Source organism: Numida meleagris, chromosome 5 (assembly GCF_002078875.1).
Source record: "Numida meleagris isolate 19003 breed g44 Domestic line chromosome 5, NumMel1.0, whole genome shotgun sequence".
Taxonomy (NCBI): Eukaryota; Metazoa; Chordata; class Aves; order Galliformes; family Numididae; genus Numida; species Numida meleagris.
In genome coordinates, this window is record NC_034413.1 from 35,333,373 (window position 1) to 35,350,701 (window position 17,329).

Sequence of the window (17,329 nt, forward strand, 5' to 3'; positions counted from 1 at the left end):
GAAGGAAGGAAGGAAGGAAGGAAGGAAGGAAGGAAGGAAGGAAGGAAGGAAGGAAGGAAGGAAGGAAGGAAGGAGGAAGGAGGAAAGAAGGAAAGAAAGAAGGAAAGGAAGAAGGAAAGAAAAAAGGAAAAAAGGAAAAAAGGAAAAAAGGAAAAAAAGAAAAAAGGAAAAAAGGAAAAAAGGAAAAAGATACACTGAAGTGCAAGATTAGCTGGGGGAAGGGAGATGGGTTCGTGGGGCTGGGAAGAAATAATTGCCATGTCTGAAAGCAGTTACTATGGCAGCAACAACCTTCTTGCTGCTGGAGGGAAATGTTGGGGACCAGCAAGTGCTGCCTTTGTCAGATGCTCTCAGGCACACATTTAGATGCTAATGCTGGCTTTAACCTTGGCTGCATAACCTCGGGCGAGGGAGGGTAGGGGGGGAAGGAAAGTAGAGGAGGGGAGAGCTTATGGAAAAGATGGGTTTCCTCTCCCTAAATTTGCCACTGAATTGACTTGGCATACTCCCCTCACTGCGATTAACGCTGTTATTCCTGCACTTAATATTCAGCAGAGGTTTTAACAGCTTATTTATGGAGAGCTAGCATTAGCTGCAGCATAATTCACCACTGCAGTGCTCCTGTTTATCTCTGTCCCCTTGGGATCATTTGATATAAGGCCATTTTTTAGAATATCCCCTAGGTTTGAACAGGCTGTCTATCTAATCTTGACTTTATTTATAACTCGCAATCAATGCTGGGGTGAAAATAGGAGGGCACCTTTCCCTTCCATTTCAGCTGTTGAGAGAAAGAAATTTTGGTGGCCTCTTTCAAAAACAAAGCCTTTTCAACTAGAGGCTCAAAGCCATCTTCAGGAGCACGGATGAAAGAGGAGGAAGGGAGGGGGGGGGTTGGATCCTGCATGAGAGGTAATGGGAGGGGAGAGGGCTTCCCAGAGCCCTCTGTAAGGTCCTCCTCCCCCAGCTAAGCATGCCAGAGCACACCCGCAGTCCTGCTCTGCTCTGCTCACCACCGCTTGCTTTGGATGTCACCAGCATGTGAGTTCAGCTTTGTGTGGCAAAACAAACGTTCAAAGGGTCCTTCAGTGTCTCCTCCCACAGAAACTGGTGCAGCATCTGGGTCAGAACAGGGCTGTCACATCAGATGGAGGGGAAACTTGCCATGAAGCAAGTCTCGTGCTCTCCCAGGCAGAAAGCAGGGCTGAGCTCCTCAGCTGCTGGTTGGGGATGATGCAGGCATTGCACTGAATGGAGGCAAGCGCAGCTGCACAGAGGAAAAGGATCTGAAGGTGTTAGTCAACAGCCAGCTGACCATGAGCCAGCAGTGTGCCCAGGTGGTCAAGGCTAGTGGCATCCTGGCTAGTACCAGCAATAGTGCAGCCAGCAGGAGCAGGAGGTGGTCATCCCCTTGTACACAGCTCTGGTGAGGCCACACCTCAGTGCTGTGTTGGATTCCTCACCAGACCTCAGTGCTGTGTTGGAAGACATCAAGGCCCTGGAGCATGCCCAGAGAAGGGCAACAAAGCTGTGATGGTCTGGAGCACAGCTCTGATGGGGAGCGGCCGAGGGAATTGGGGTTGCTCAGTCTGGAAAATAGGAAGCCAAGGGGAGACCTTATTGCTCTCTACAACTGCCTGAAAGGAGGTTGTGGTGAGGTGGGAGTAGGTGTCTTCTCCCAGGTAACAGTGATAGGATGAGAGGTGATGGCCTTAAGTTGTGCCAGGGGAGGTTCAGGTTGGATATTAGGAACCATTTCTTCTCAGAAAGAGCGGTGAGGCACTGGCGCAGGCTGCCCAGGGAGTGGTGGGGTCACCATCCCTGGAGGTGTTCGTGAACCACAGAGATGTGGCACTGAGGGATGTGGTCAGTGGGCATGGTGGAGTGGGCTGGGGTTGGACTTGGGAATCTTGGAGGTCTTTTCCAACTGGAATGATTCTATGGTTCTGTGATTTCCCAGCCATCACTGTGCCTTTGTGCTGCCTTGTGAGTGGTGATGCTGTGCCAAGGAGCATTCCTCCCGGCTGCACACTGCTCTCACGGAGCTCCCTGCACTTCTCACATTGTCACCACGTGGTGATTTCCACAAAAACTGCACCTGCTGTCACCTCCGGAGAGTGTCACAGTAAGCTGCCTGTATTTTTAATGATGGCATGCGTTAGCAGGTAGTCTTATCTCTGTGTAAAGCAGCAAACATGCACCCGCGGAATGAAATATGAATATGAGAAACAATCCCACTGCGTGCTGCGTGGTAAGAGCATCTTAAATTAAAAGCGATATCTGTCTCCTACAGTAAACTTCTTTCTCCGAGGCTTTCCGGTTAAGCTCTCAGATGTGGCGGATAGTCATTTTACAAACGCTTTGAAGGAGATGGATAATAATAGCACAGGAGCGCCTCCGCTGCTCTTGCCGTGAGGTGGCGGAAAGGCGGGAAGGAGAAGGAGGAACAGTAGGAGGAGAAGGAGGAGGGAAGTGGAGGCAGCGGCGGCGCGGCCCCTCCTCCCGGGCGGGGCGGCCGGCAGTTCCCGAGCCCCGGCGCGGCGTGGGAGCGTGCTGCCCGCCGCTCCGCTAGGGGCCGAGCCGAGCCGGGCGGGCCGGGCCGGCGCGGGGATGGGTGCGGGGCTGTGAAGGCGGCGGAGCCGGAGGCGGCCATGGGGAACATCTCCTCCAACATCTCCGCCTTTCAGTCCCTGCACATCGTCATGCTGGGCCTGGACTCAGCGGGGAAGACCACGGTGCTCTACCGGCTGAAGTTCAACGAGTTCGTCAACACGGTGCCCACCATCGGTTTCAACACGGAGAAGATTCGGCTGAGCAACGGCACGGCCAAGGGCATCAGCTGCCACTTCTGGGACGTGGGCGGCCAGGAGAAGCTGCGCCCGCTCTGGAAGTCCTACAGCCGCTGCACTGACGGCATCATCTACGTGGTGGACTCAGTGGACGTGGACCGGCTGGAGGAGGCCAAGACGGAGCTGCACAAGGTGACCAAGTTCGCCGAGAACCAGGGCACACCGCTGCTGGTTATCGCCAACAAGCAGGACCTGCCCAAGTCACTGCCCGTGGCTGAGATTGAGAAGCAGCTGGCGCTGCACGAGCTGACCCCTTCCACCACGTACCACATCCAGCCTGCCTGCGCCATCATCGGCGAGGGGCTGACCGAGGGCATGGACAAACTCTACGAGATGATCCTCAAGCGGAGGAAGTCCCTCAAGCAGAAGAAGAAGCGGTAGAAGCCCACAGATGTGCGGACAGGTGGGAGAGCAAACAAAGGAATGGAGGAGGAGAAAGAACCAAAGCGATCCTTTTCTCGTTGGGTTTTTTTTTCCCTTTTTTTTTTTCTGGGGTGCGTCTGCTTTTTTCTTTCTTTTTTTTTTTTTTTTTTTGTCCCTTTGAATGAAATAACTGCAGTAGCGGTGATAACAATGGCACTCCTGCAAGCCAAGCCCAGATCCTGACTGCAGGATCTCCTCCTCCTGCTCTCCCCTTTGCCTGCCGCCCTATCCCCGGCCATAGGGCAGCATGGAGCAGGGGTCGGGCACTGCTCCCAAACCCCTGGGCCCCATGGCCGGGCTGGAGATGCTCTGAGTGGGACGAGATGCTGCGGGCAGCTGAGAGCCCGCGGAGCTGGGGCAGCCCCCCTGCTCCCGTCCGTCCCTGGGAGTCTGACTGCTGCTGGGGGGCAAACCTAGGGGTGAACAGGGCTGGACCCTGTGCAAGTGCATTTGAGAGAGGCCAAAGGTGAGCCTGAAGCTGTGCAAGGTCAGCCAGCGGGGGCTTGGACCAGTGCAGCGTGTGGGAGACAACCAAGGGATGAAACGTGACCATTAGGGACAGAACCCCAGCAAGGGGACAAAACCCTCTGAAGGGGGCAGAACGTGGCCAAAAGGACAAAAAGAAGGACAGAACCTCGCCAAGAGGACAAAACTCCTCCAAAAGGAGAACCCAAACCCTCTGCAGGCTGGTGTTTTAGGGAGCAGATGAAGAGGACAGCCAGCCTCCATGCAATGCCGCAGCAGCTGGAGGTGCATAGCAGCTGGTGACTGGTGCTGAGCTTTAAGCTGTTTGCTTAAAAAAAAAAGGATGGGGGGGGGGGATGGTGTGGGAAGTGGCACGGGGTCCAGGAGTCCCCGTTTTCTAAAGCTTGGTTGTGGCATCTCCTGGAGCAAAGCCACAGCAGGTCCGTATCATGCCCAGGCAAAGGCATGCTCCAAGGTGCTAATTTGCTCCGATCGGGGTGATCCAAAATATGGATTACTTTAAAAAAGAAAAGAAAAAAGCTTTGTACACCACCACATGGACTGGTCACCGTGCAGCTCTGTGACTGGGGTGGGAGGTTTGAGGGGAAGGTCTGTGGCAGCAGAAGGCAGGACGGGTGGCTGCCAGCACTGCGCGGTGCTATGGGCAGAGCTTGCCCAATCGTGCCAGAAGGTTGCAGAATCCAGCAGGAAAAGGGACTCGGCAGCGCCGGGAAAATGTAAAGAGATGGGAGGGAGGTGGGAAGCATGGAGCAGAGGGGAGGTTATTTTTTTATAAAGATTTAAACCCACTGAAAGCAGAGAGCTCCCAGTTTCCAGCAGGTCCATTCCTGGTTTCCTGGAGGACTGAGTGCTCAGGGCAGGGGCAGGCCCCGTGGTTTCCTTCTGCAGGTGAAGGTTTGGTAGCAGGGTTGGAGTGCTCTGGCCTGGAACCAGCTCCCTGCAGGACAAAGGCAGGGGCCCTGCTTCCCGTGCTTCCCACAGAAAGAATGGGGGAGGCCCAGGCAGCCCTCAGAGCCAAATGTGCTGAATTTTGAGCCGCAGTTGGACAGGATTTTGTAATGGTTTTACTGTTTGAAAACCCTCCCCAAAGCAGCCAAGGAACCACCGAGCTGACAAAGGAAAAATGCCCTCAGGTTTCAGAGAGTAGATTCTTCCCTCGCAGCAATGAGCAGATGAGCACGGTACCTTTCACAGAGCATTTTGCTGGAAAAACAAACACTGCGGCTAAGCAGTATGTCCCTTCTTTGGCAGGATTTGAGTACCTACGAGTCCCGACTTGTGCATTGAGCGAGTGGGCTGGTCCCATCCCTTCAGGAGGCTCTGTTCCTGCTTCCTTGGGTTTGCTTTGCTTAGGCTTCACCTCGAACTCTTTGGTACTTGCTGTTGGGAGAGAAAACAGTATTTATTTTTGATGCCATGGAAACCAAATGCTGTAACCTTCATTGGTGAAGTGGAGAACTCATTTTTCCAACCATCTCAAAAGCGAGCAGGTTTTAAACAGAGCAAGTGCAGGTGTTAGCTGTGTGCTTTGCCTCCTTGCTGGTGAGAGGTGGGTCTTGGTTCTGCAGACACTAGCACTGAACTTACGGGGTGTGTGTCTGCAGAGCTCAGTCCTTCCCAGGGGCTGAGTACACTGCTCCGCTGAGCATCCCCATTGAGAAGCATCTGCCTTCTAGCCCAGCTTCAGGCATGTGCTCACCTTGCGGTGCATGCCTGAAGGCTCAGGTGGGATGCAGTCATGGTGCCATTCCCCCCAATTCTGCTTTCTGCAATAATTAAAATCACTTCTCCAATTAGAAGCTAATGGTTTCTGTGGCATTTCCCTAACATTTCACAGCTGTGTGCCGATTCTCCTGTATGATAATGAGCACCGCCTAAGGTGGTCTGGAAGAGGTGCTTCAACAAAACAACAGTTGAAGGAAACTGTGTTGTTGCTCTGAGCCTTTTGCCAGGTGTGTCTTCTCTGAATACATTTGAATGACCCTTTTTTTTTTAGCATACGTTTTGGGCTACCGCTCCGGTTTTGTGGGGTACCTTGCCATGTTCCCAGCAGTGTCAGAAATCCCACTGCCCATGTCTCAGCCCCCTCGCTGACCACCAGTCTCTGTCCCTCCTGTCTTTCCTCTTTTTCTAAAAGATGCAGACATAATGCTGTGAACTGAAATAAATTATTTATACAATGAAAGGGCCTGGTTAAAAAAAAAATGTGCTCCTCTGCTTCTTTCTCTTTACTAGTGCTGGATTTTACAGTTGCTTCCCTGTGCATGTTACGAAGGAGGTGGCTGCTGCCTTCCCTGGCTGTGATGTTTGATGGACGTGGCTGTGGCTTTTCTAAATGATGTGCAATGCAGTGGCAGAACCGGGCCTGCAGGGGTTAAGGCACCAGGACAGGATGCCACTGCTCCGGGGTGGCTGCTGACACAGGAAACATGGGTGACATTTTAGAGATGAGAGCTAGAGCGGGTGGTAACTGATTTTTTAAATTTTCAGTTTTTAATGATGACATTGCATCTGGTGAGGAAATGAGTCAAACTGGTGGCGGTGCAATTTGATGGGCCTCAGAGCACTTGGAGAGGGTTGCTCTGGGCTCATCTCTGCTTCCCACCTGGCCTCCATGGCTGCCAGCGTGCATGGTGCCCAGGTGCAAGGGCATGCTGTCTGCTTTGCAGGATCAGGCCCACGGCAGGGGCTTTCCTCCTGCTCAAATGGGGGCACCATCCCTGAGCTTTGCTCTGCAACAGAGATTGGGGAACAGCTAAGAAGCTGGAGCTTTGAAGAGGCTATGACTGTGTGTGACTGTGCCATCAGATCTGCCCTCAGGGCTGCAAGCAGGGAGCTTAGCTGGGAGGTTTGTTTTCTTGCCAGCAAAGCTTGTGCCTCGAGCTGCAAGGGCAGACATCCTCCTGCAAACCACAGCCACTCCTCTCCTGGTTGGAGAGTGCTTTTGCCAGCAGGGTATTGGTATGTTTGGGCCAGTTGTCATGAAAACGTTTCACAAGGAGCTTTCTGACCTTGCTGTGCCCTGGAGCTGGCCATGATTTATGCTGCCACATCATCTCCCCAAGCTCAGGCAAAACTGAGCAGTGCTGGGCTGGGGTCCCCAGCCTGACCTGTTGGGACTCTCATGGTGTGTGGAGCTAGGAACACCAGGCAGTGCCCAGGGATGATGTCCCTGCATGGAGAAAAAGTGGAGAGGAAGCAGCTGGGCTGTCAGTGTACAACTCCAGCTGCACTAGATCTCTGCCAGCACTGAGCAGGTAAGAGAGACCTGCCACCTTTACCATTTGAAGAGCAAGAAACTGCAAAGGATATTGCACCTTTGGGGCTTAGCTCAAACAGAAGCTCCCAAGAGCCCTGCAGCCCCTCTTCTGCAGGTTCTGCCTGTGCCCTGCCTCCCAACTGAACAGATCCTCTCTCCCCAGTTTGCTTTGTTAAGCTAAATCCCTTTGCTTTATTTCAAATGGGATTTGCTCCCAAGCAAGTATCTTTAAAGGGATCATCTTAGTTAAAGTAATTCCTAGAGCACAGAATCCCTGAAGCACAGTGCAATGCAAAGAGAGCTATTTCTTTGCACAGCACAAGGTGCTTTTGCTCAAGATTTGGGTGGCATTTGGATGACTATCTCTTTAAAATAGGCTACAAACCACTGTGTTTGCTTGTTCTCATTCATCCTAGTCCTTCATCAATCAGAATTACCCTCAAATCACGTGCACTTTTTGTTTGAGCAGCTGAAGTCCACTGGTGTGAGTCAGGTCTGACGGACACGAAGCACTTCACAGAAGGGTATCTCTTGGTAAACTGCTTGCAAAGTGCTTCAGGATGAGGAGTCTGTGACAAGGTCTGGGGCTTCTGACTTTTGCCTAACTCTGGTCACATACCTTTAGATGCCCCAGACCTCTTTTTCACAGGTGTAAATAGGGTTGCTAGCATTGTTCATACTCCTAAGGCTAAAAAAAAGAAATTGGTGGTGTTTTCATGCTTAGATCCCCATCTTAAAGACGCTAAATTTGCAGGATTAGCTCTGATACTTTGGGAGAAGAGTGGTGCTAGGTTTGGTGAGAGATTGCTGCAGTTACTCCTGCTTGCACTGTGCATGGCAGAGCTACTTCAGGGCCTCCATTCAGCTGCCCGCATCTCCATGCCACACTGACTTCATGAGCGGTGGCTCTCTGCAACCCTTCAACCATACACTCTGAGTTATGACTGCAAGAAGGCAGTTAATAACCCATTTTAAAGCCACAGCTGTCCTGCAGCTGCAGGGACAGGGGTCACCTCCAAGAGTTGTGCATCAGAAAGGATGGCACGGAGGCTCCTGTTGCCAGCACAGTGCTGTACTAGCTGTGCTCTGGCCACATCTGCAGGGCTGGAGGAGCCGGGGGATCCAGATTTCCCCCACACCCCTTTGTGAGCGCAAATCTGCTCCCAGCAGCTGCAGCCCCTCCAACCCTTCCTGCTATGCCAGCCCCCCTGGTGCAAGTGCTCCTGTCCCATTCTGCGTCTCCAGCCCATGAGACTGAATGCAGCATTCCCAATTCGTGTTTGGCTGGGTGATCCCTGCTTGTTCAACTCTGCTGTGGTTTTGAGAGAGCACAGAGGTGAAAAAAACTGTGTGGCAATGGGAAATGCGAACACAGGGCAATTGTTGGGCTGGCTAATGTTTAAACAGCTCTTGGAAAGCCCCCTCCCTTGCTGCTTGCCCTCTCTACCCCTTCTAACAAGGGGACCCTTTCTACTCTTTGGCAGCTTCCCCATCCTCTGGCTTCTGCTGCCCATTTCAAATCTCTAAAGACAGGAGGAGGAATGGCAGTGTTGTGGCTTTACAATGTTTGCTTGCTACAAACACTACATCCTCCCAGGATGGACCATGTTTTTTCCCAGCCAGCCTTACAAATCACCTTACTTAAAAAGAGGAATTTGTTAGAACATGGTCAGTGCCCAGAGGACAATGGGTTGTGGGGAAAACTGGAAAAATAATAACCCACCTTCACACCATTCTTGTCATGTTCAGTCATTGCTCCTCATCCAACCCTCATAGCTAGTGACTGCAGGAGAAATGGCCTTCAGCCTTCAAGTGCAGCTGCACAAGTCTCTGTTTCCAGCACATGGACAAGAGGTCGCATCTGGTGGTCTCAGAGAGGTGGAGACCTTGCTTGCAAACCTCAGCATGAGGAAGAAGATGAGAGGAGAGGAAGGGACTGTCTCCTGGGGCTCAGCCTAGCCTTGGGATTGCTGCATTTCTCGTGAGACTTCCAGCAGCCTCAGAGCATCTCAGCCTAGGAATGGGGGAGGGGTGGGTTAACCCCATCCCCTGCCAGTGTTGCTGCAGCTTCTGGCACCGAACCCATCTGTCTTCCTTCTCAGACCAGCCTCTCTTAAGGTGCTGCCCATCTTCTTTTCATCACAAGGGTGTGATGGAGAGAGTAAGTCCAGGCTGGAAAGGGATGAAATAGTTCCACAATGACTCACCTCTCCTCAGCCAGAAAACCTCATGCAGGACAAATAACTCATCTGGGGCCCCCTCTTCCCTCCCCCTCCCTGTAAACTGTTTTACTGAACCCTAGCATCAGCATTTCTTTCCAGATTGTCTGCTTTGTGTCTGTAATAATTGCTAGAGTGTAATGGGTGAAAACTGGAGCTTGATTGCAGACAGGGAGATGCTGATGTGACAATGTGTTTAAAGGGAGCAATGGAACATGAGGCCATAAACCTGTCGGGAGGTCACCGAAAGGGCTGCACTGGGGAATGTGAGCCCTGCTGGAGGTTTATCGCTGCAGTCTGAAGGTTTGTAACCTCTGAGGATGTTCTGAGCTAAGCAGAGCAGAGCCTTACTGGCTCATTTTAAGCTAAAAGTTGGTCTAGCCCTGGATAAGGGATAGCCTGGGAGAAGAAGGCCTGGGGGCCAGGAGAAATGTCCTAGAATCATAGAAACATTTAGGTTGGAAATGATCCCTAAGATTACCAAGTCCAACCATCACTTGCACTACCCAGTCCACCACTAACCCCTGGCCCTCAGTGCCACATCCACACATCTCTTTAACACCTCCAGTGAGGGGCACTCCCCCAACTCCCTGGGCAGCCTCTGGCAGAGGCTAACCACCCTCTCAGAGAAGAAATTCTTCATGATGTACAATCTGAACCTCCACTGGTGCCACTTGGGGCCATTTGTCCTCATCCTCACACCAGCCTTGCTAGAGGGCTGGAACCTCTGGAGGCAGTGACTGCATAGACACGTCACAGGCTGCTGGTTCCCACTCTTGTTTATATTACATCTATTGAATCTGTAAAACTTAGTTCTGACATTCCTTACACTGAAATGGAGGCTGGAAACCTCAGTTGCATTCAGTGTCCCCATATGCTTGGTGATCAGAAACCCAGGGTGTGAGATGCCCTGCCCAAAATGTTTGCATCTATAATGGGAGTCCTTGAAAACCACCTGGTGCCCCTCACCATCCAGAAATGAACGTGCTACCATCCTCTCCATGCCATGGCCTTTTTCTGGCGGAGTCTCTGGTAACACAGGTCTGGCAATCTCAGGAAACTCTCAGGAATGGAAATTGCAGCAGAAGAAATCCTATCCCTTTACCCCCTGCTCCAGCCCTGATGGAGCTTCTTTTATCATGAAATATGCAGAAAATTGTTGGGTTCTAATGATCTGAACTCCTTCAGTCAAGACAGGACTCGGCTTGCAAAGAATGTGAATAATTTATGTGTAGATAATAATGAGAGAGAGCATGAGGAGAAATGAGTTTGTCTTTCATTCTCCTCAGTGCTGTTCCTGAGGTTATGCTGTATTCAAATAGCAGTTCCTGACTATCCCAGGTAGTCTGACTTGTGTGGGGACCTTCCTTGGACACCATAAGCAGAGCCTCCTTTTCTGCTTTAATGCAATCCACTGTGGATGCAATTGCTAACTGGGGGGGGGGAGATACTTTTCTCCTCCAGTTAACGCTAGATCTGTATTCCCTGGCATCCTTGCATACCCTGGAGTAGCTTTTCCCTATAGGCAAGTCTCTAGGACCAGTGTAGAAATCCACCTTCCAGTCCAAACCCAAACCTTGCAAACACAGTGACTCACTCCAAGAAACTCACTGTGCTGGCACAAGCCAGAAGCCCTGACACGTTTTTTGAGGAATCCTAGCAAGGGTAAATACATAGCCTGTGAAAAAAAAAAAAGTGACAGCAAAAGGACCTATTTCAATAGGTTTAATATATGAAATATCAGGAGATGAATTCTTCACTTCATCCCCATGTTGCTTTTTTCTTTCCTTGTTCTGACTTTGCTGTTGATTGGGTCATTTGAAAGAAAAAAACCAACTAAACACAAAGCCCATATGAAGTCTTTTTCTCCTCCCAGTCCTCAACATCTGTCCTTAGCAGAGGTTTGCTCAGATCAGGTAGGGTGGGAGTGAGGCTAATTTACTGCTCCTGCTTGAAAATTCCCCTTACGGCAGTCTCAAGTGAATGGCAAAAATGTCTTAAGACTCTTAAGGGTTATGTCTTAACTGATTGAAGAAGTATGGAGAGGGTCCTGCATTGGTTGCCTTGAATTCCGCCCTTGGTGTAGGACAGTCACTAGCACAGGGCTGTGCAGGATAAACATGGACAACATGCCTGTGGATAATGTGCCTTTAATTACTGTTAATTACTTAATTGTGCTCTCCATGGCTTTGCTTAAGACTACCACATTAATTGCCCACAAACAAGCTCTGGACACATGCAAGCAATAATGGAGTCAGCAGATCATTTAAATCCCTTCCCTTGCAGGTCTGACCTCAAGGCTCTCACTTGTTGTCCACCTCTTGACCAGCCAAAGCTGATGGAGCTTCTGCTGAATTGCTCCAAAATTGCTCTGAAAATTTCCGAATTTCAGGTGGACCTGATGGCCCAAGGTCTTGCTTTGGGGCAGCAGAGCAGTAGGGCAGCCAAGAGGAGCTGGGAGGTGTTTAATTCCATTCACACGGGTTGTTCCACCAGCATGGTTGGACTAGATGATTTCAGAGGACTGTTCCAAAGTTAACAATGCTGTAATTCTATGATCCAAAATAGAGGCATGTCTGATTCAGTCTGATGGTTGTCCTATCCCAATAAATTTGCTCTATTAAAAGAAAACAAAGGTAGAAACAATCAGGGAAAGCTGTCATTATCCATCCCAGCCCTTCTCCCCTGCTCCTCTCTCTTCACACCACCACATGGGCAGGAGGGAGGTGTGGATCTGGGAGGGGGTATGCAGGAGTGTGAGCGCACATGCGTGTGTATGTGTGCCACACCTGTTGCACAGCTGGTATGCAGACACAATGCTCAGTAGATGGTACTCTGCTAATATTGACTCAAACACCCCCAATTACAAACAAAGCTATTAAAAGGCTCCTTCCTAGGAAAATACAAGGTTGGGGGAGGGAGAGATGGGCCTGCCTGAACTTACCTCCACTCCAAAAGCGCATCAGGCAGTAATTAATCTCTTGAGGGTATGCGCTGATATGTAATTACACGTAGTGAAAAGGTCTAGCAATGCAGTTTGCTATCAATTATCACTGTGTATCAGTCACGTAGACCAGATCATCTCACAACGTGGCTGCCAGTTATTTCAAATCTGAATATTTAAGGTAATCTATATTTAAGGTAAAATCTAAATCTTCAGATGTAATTTCCAGCCTTTGAAGTGCTTCATGTCCCATTCCTGTTTTAACACCTTCAGCAAGATCCTCTCCTGTAAAGCTCTGAAGCTTCACAGGTTGATTCATGGAGCAAAGACTTCCCAGAAGTACACGGAGTACAATGCAATGCTGATGCAGGGTGGTGTTTTCTCTGGGCAATGCAGAGAATACATAAATCCTTGGCCACGAGGAACTGACATGACTCTGCATGAATCCAACCCAGTTCTGTGCAGCAGTCACTGCTTTCACAGCAGCCTGCTGCTTCCCTTCTCTTATGAGCGATTCCAGCTCATCCACATTATTGCCACTCCAGATAATTCTATCAGGAACTTGGTGATATTTGATGGTTAAACAAAAGCTCTGCATCCTGAGGGAGCTTTTCCCCAGAGGGCCCCACCTCTCTCCGACGTCAGAAGGAAAGGGGAACTGAGACTGCAGATGAAAAGAAGCTGGTGCTTAGTGTTAAATGAAAACAAACCAAAAATGGAATCCATGAGTTTTGTGCCAGTCTCTGGATTTTGAAACAGCCTGGCTTGTTGGATTTATTTTTATTTTCATTTATATTTTGTATTTCTGTTTTTATTTTTAAATATGAGCATTTAAAGAAGCCCCTTCTGCCTGCACACTCTTGGAACAGTCACAGAATCACATCTTACAGAAACATTGAACCTCCTAGCTTTTCTGCAAGCCGTCGGACTGTGCCCACGTGTTGAGAAAAGATACAGCGTCCCAGCACTTTGCAAGTGTCTGCATCCCTTCGGATGTGGCAAGTTGCTTCTGGTCCCTGGCACAAAGCGTTCCTGCAGTCAGCGTGGATTAGGCTGTCTGACTGGAGGATGTGGGAGGCTGTAAATCTCTGAGAGGTTAATTCTGCCTGTTGGAATTGGTTTTCTCCCTTGTAACAGTCATTTCTGCAGAAGTTGCATGTGAAAGCCTTCCTTGTATGTAAGGCGGGGAAAGTCATATGGAAAAAATAGAGGAAGACTGCAGTGACCAAAGGCCCAAGGGCTGGGGTTTTCTACCCACAGCAAAACAAAAACCCAGCACTCACAAAGCTGGAGTCCAAACCACCTTGCTTCCAAATGCAGAAATGTCAGAGGATCTTGTCTACAATAAGTAACTGTGCTGTCCAGAGGATGGGAAGGAGAGTCAGGAAACTCCAGAAAAGCAAAGTTAATACTGGAGAATCAAACATCACAGCTGGAGGTAACCTGTTCTCCTTCTCCTTTCCCAAGGAAAAAAGGAGTCCAAGCCTTCAGATGACCTTAAAACAGAGGGTAGGAGTCTGGTTGGAAATCCATCTTAGAAGAGGGTCTGGTAACACACAGACTGCTGTTATTTCTTTTTTTTTTTTTTTTTTTTTTTTTTTAAGACGTCAGACATCAGTTTGATCTTGGTAAAAGAAGAGTAATTTGATGTGAGCTATGAAGTGCCCCTGCATTCATGGACATGTTCAGGTCTAATGACTGGGAGCTCAAACTGGATGATTCCAGCCTGCATGGTCCAATGCCTGGATGATTCCTCAGTCAATGTGCTTTAACATATGGTCATCACTCTTCAGTTCCAGTGCCAGCAGGAGCCAAAGGCCTCCCAGAGAAGGCACAACTCACTGCTGGCAGCAGAATGGTAGCCCAGCCTCCTCTCACAGCCCTGCTCATGAGCCTGATTCCACTGCCAAGGTCTTGCCTTGATGGCAGGGCCTTGGGCACTGTCCCTGGCCAGCCTCATTCTCTGTGGGGTAGAGAGTGAGCATCCACATTGGATGCCCATGCTGTCTCCCCTGCTCAGCCACAGCCCAGCAATGCAGGGCTATCTGCAGTGGGCTGTGGGTATGTGTGGCTTGTTCAGAGGAGCCACTGCCCTACTGGGAAGGGTGGAAGAAGGCTCCTGCCTGGGCTAGAGCTGCCAACATGTTAATGAGCACAGCCCCCGTCTGCACTTTGGGACATTCTCCAGTCCCCTGTTATCTGCTGCCTGAGGGCTGTTTAGATGCAGGAATCCTGACTCTGGTGGGAAATCAAAGGGCTCTGCCTGATAGCCTGCCAGGCATAACACTTCATACAGTGTGATCCCCACATTCAGCAGCCCCTCTGCTTGTTTAGCTCCTGTACAGGGGCTGGAAGAGGAAAGAGAAGACCTGGCCAGGCAACAAAATAAAGATTACTGTCTTGGTTGCACGGAAACAGCCTCTCTCTAACCCTACCACACTACCCAGCCCCGGGGGGGGCAGCACCAAAGAGAGACAGGTTTTCAAGGTGTGCTGGAGACAACTGGACAGGAGCAGTAGCATCTTTCTAGGGCAGGGGGAAACCGTGCTGTTGCTTTCTCTATGCTGTGCAACACTAGCTCCCGCGCTCCCTGGAGACCCACTACATCCTCCAGTGATTTGTCTTTTTCCCAGGACAAGTACCTGGGGCTCAGAAATCATAGGGCTTCATTCCAGCACTGCTGGATATGGCTGAGGGACCCACTGAGCTCATCTGGACTGGTTCAGGGAAGGAAAAAGCCCTTCCTGCCAGTCTGTACCCCTCTCCAGAGGAATGCGAGCTATGCAGGGACCAGAGGTCACTGAAATCAGGTGCAGCCAAGGGTGGCTGTAAAAGGGAAAGAAAATGCCAATAAATCAGGCTGTGGGAAAAGGAGGAGGGCACAAGTGTGCAGAGCTGCTGGAGAATGGTGCAATGCAGCCTTCCTAGAGGGAAGTGGCACAGGAGCTTTAACCCGGGCTGAGGTCATCTCTCAGCCTCCTCTACTTCAAACTAGACAAACCCAGGTGCATTCAAGGACCTTAACATCTTTTTCATATTGTGGAGCCCAGAAAAAAAAAGAAGAATGGGGGAAAAATACCCTAAAGAAACAATGGAATAAATACTAATGGAAAAATATTGTATCACTCTTTATTTTATTTTATTCCAGTAATGTGAGAAGATAGTTGTCTGTATTCATTGGTGAAGCAAAAGAGACGAAAGTCTCCTAGCAGAAAGTTACAAATACATGCAAAATATTTTTAAACTGTTTTTCTTTTCTGTTTAGACAGGAAACCTCCCCCAGGCTTGAATCTGTGTTGTGCAAGCATTCATTCCTGCAGCTCCAGTTCTCTGTGTGAGCCTACAAACTGTGGCTTAGGGGAGACGGATGGACACCTTGACAACTCATCTGGTCAGATCGACCTGCTCTCCCCCTTTCTTGAGCCCTCCAGGTGAAAACATGAATTCAGGTGCATGTTTTTGTGACAGAAAAATAGGCAGCTATACTTGCCTACCTGGAGTGGAGAATAGGTCCTTGGTGAAGAGAAATACATGCTGGTCTACATCCATTCTGTGTAAGGAGGCAGAGCTATAATAAACCCACAGCAGATGCTGTGGGTCTCATCCCACCTGGTATGGTCAGAGCTGATGCGCTCAGGAAGAGATGCTACAGATACGATTCCAATCTCCATAGCAAAATGCTGAGAACCCAGCTCCAGTGCAAACTGAGAAACAAAATGTTAGCCAGCTCAGCTGTGGAGAAACAGATGGAAAATGGAACCCTAGGTGCCTCCAAAAATAAAGGCTGAAATATATAGTCTCATGGCTCTTAGCTTCGTCTCTTAAGATGCAAAGCTTGTGCGGCAGGGTTTAAAGTAAAAATAAGTGAGAAGGGTATCACAGGCAATCCAGCATCCCCACTCCAGGAAACCTTAGAACCCTTTGGCCAGTCTCCCCTAGCTTTGGCAGAGGAGTAGAAGTCTTGCTGACACAAAGCGCCTACAAGCTTTGCGAAAATAGGTGACTCACCTGAGAAGAAAGAAAGCCACTATAAATATCCTGAGTGAGGGATGAACTCATCACTCACTCAGCTCTTACCATACCTAAGAGAAAGCTGTTATAAAAACCCCTGCCACAAAGAATGCCCCAAGCATGAATCACTTTTCACCAGATATCAAAAATTCTGACAATGGTGGCGAAATCCATGAGGACCCAGACAGCCTTTGTGCATCTGCAAGGACCTTTGGTTGAGAAGGGGGCATCCATCCCTTTGGGAAGCATCTCTCGGGCAGAGGGCTTTCTGTCTGAAAAGAGATAACATCTCCCCTTGAAGCTGCTGACCTTACTCACAAGGGCTTCTACTTCTAAAGGCCTGAAGAGTAGCACCTCCTTAAGCCTACCTGCCTTCGACAGCCTCAAGGGACCTGGCTTTAGGATGTGTGAAATGGAAGAGAGAGGAATGGGTATCACAAACCCGCTGAGCTTTGCCTCTGAGCTTTTGCAAGCGGTTAAACAAAACACTCTGAGCACTGCTCTTTGTATGTGATAATCCAGCAGACCAAAGAAGTACACATTTTATACACTTTTCAGTGAATACGGTGAAATTAACTGAGGGATGCCAGTTTGGACAAGAGAAAAGGGACAGCTAAAAACTGAAGTGTCAAAGCTGTAGTGGTGAAACTATCTGCCAGTTTTCCACTATCTGGGATCCTGGAGGGGCTTGGCACTGAATACTGAGATAAAGCGGATGCTTAGAATAACCTAACTGCTCTAGATAACCCCTGCCATGGGGTATGGCACACATCCATCCATCACTGAATTGAACCCTGACAGGACCTGCCTTGAGTTTTCACAGACTGTGCAGTACCTCTGCCTTATGGATCCCAGGGCCGCTGAGTTCACAGTTGAGGTCTTTGAATCTGTCACAGGACAATATATGGGAGGGTGACCGGGTCTGAGACTGTTGACTTGTGCTGGAGGGCTCTGTTGAAGCGACTGAGTTCAACCCAGAGGCAATCATGGCAAGTTTTGGGTGAAACGGATTCAGACCAGCAATGCACACGGGAAAAGTGCCAAGGGAAAAAGTTGGCAGTGACAAAGTTGGTAGCAGCATAGAGGGTCACCAGTGCTCTGTAAGGCTATGGGGAGGTGCCCATAGCTCTACCAGTCCTCC

At 49.8% G+C, this 17,329-nt stretch overlaps 1 protein-coding gene across 1 annotated transcript; it reads left to right on the forward strand.

Moving 5' to 3' along the window:
- Positions 2,519 to 10,905, forward strand: ARL4C (ADP ribosylation factor like GTPase 4C). The gene has a single exon (XM_021399841.1). It carries the CDS (start codon positions 2,649 to 2,651, stop codon positions 3,225 to 3,227), a length of 579 nt encoding a protein of 192 aa, XP_021255516.1. The 5' UTR covers positions 2,519 to 2,648; the 3' UTR covers positions 3,228 to 10,905.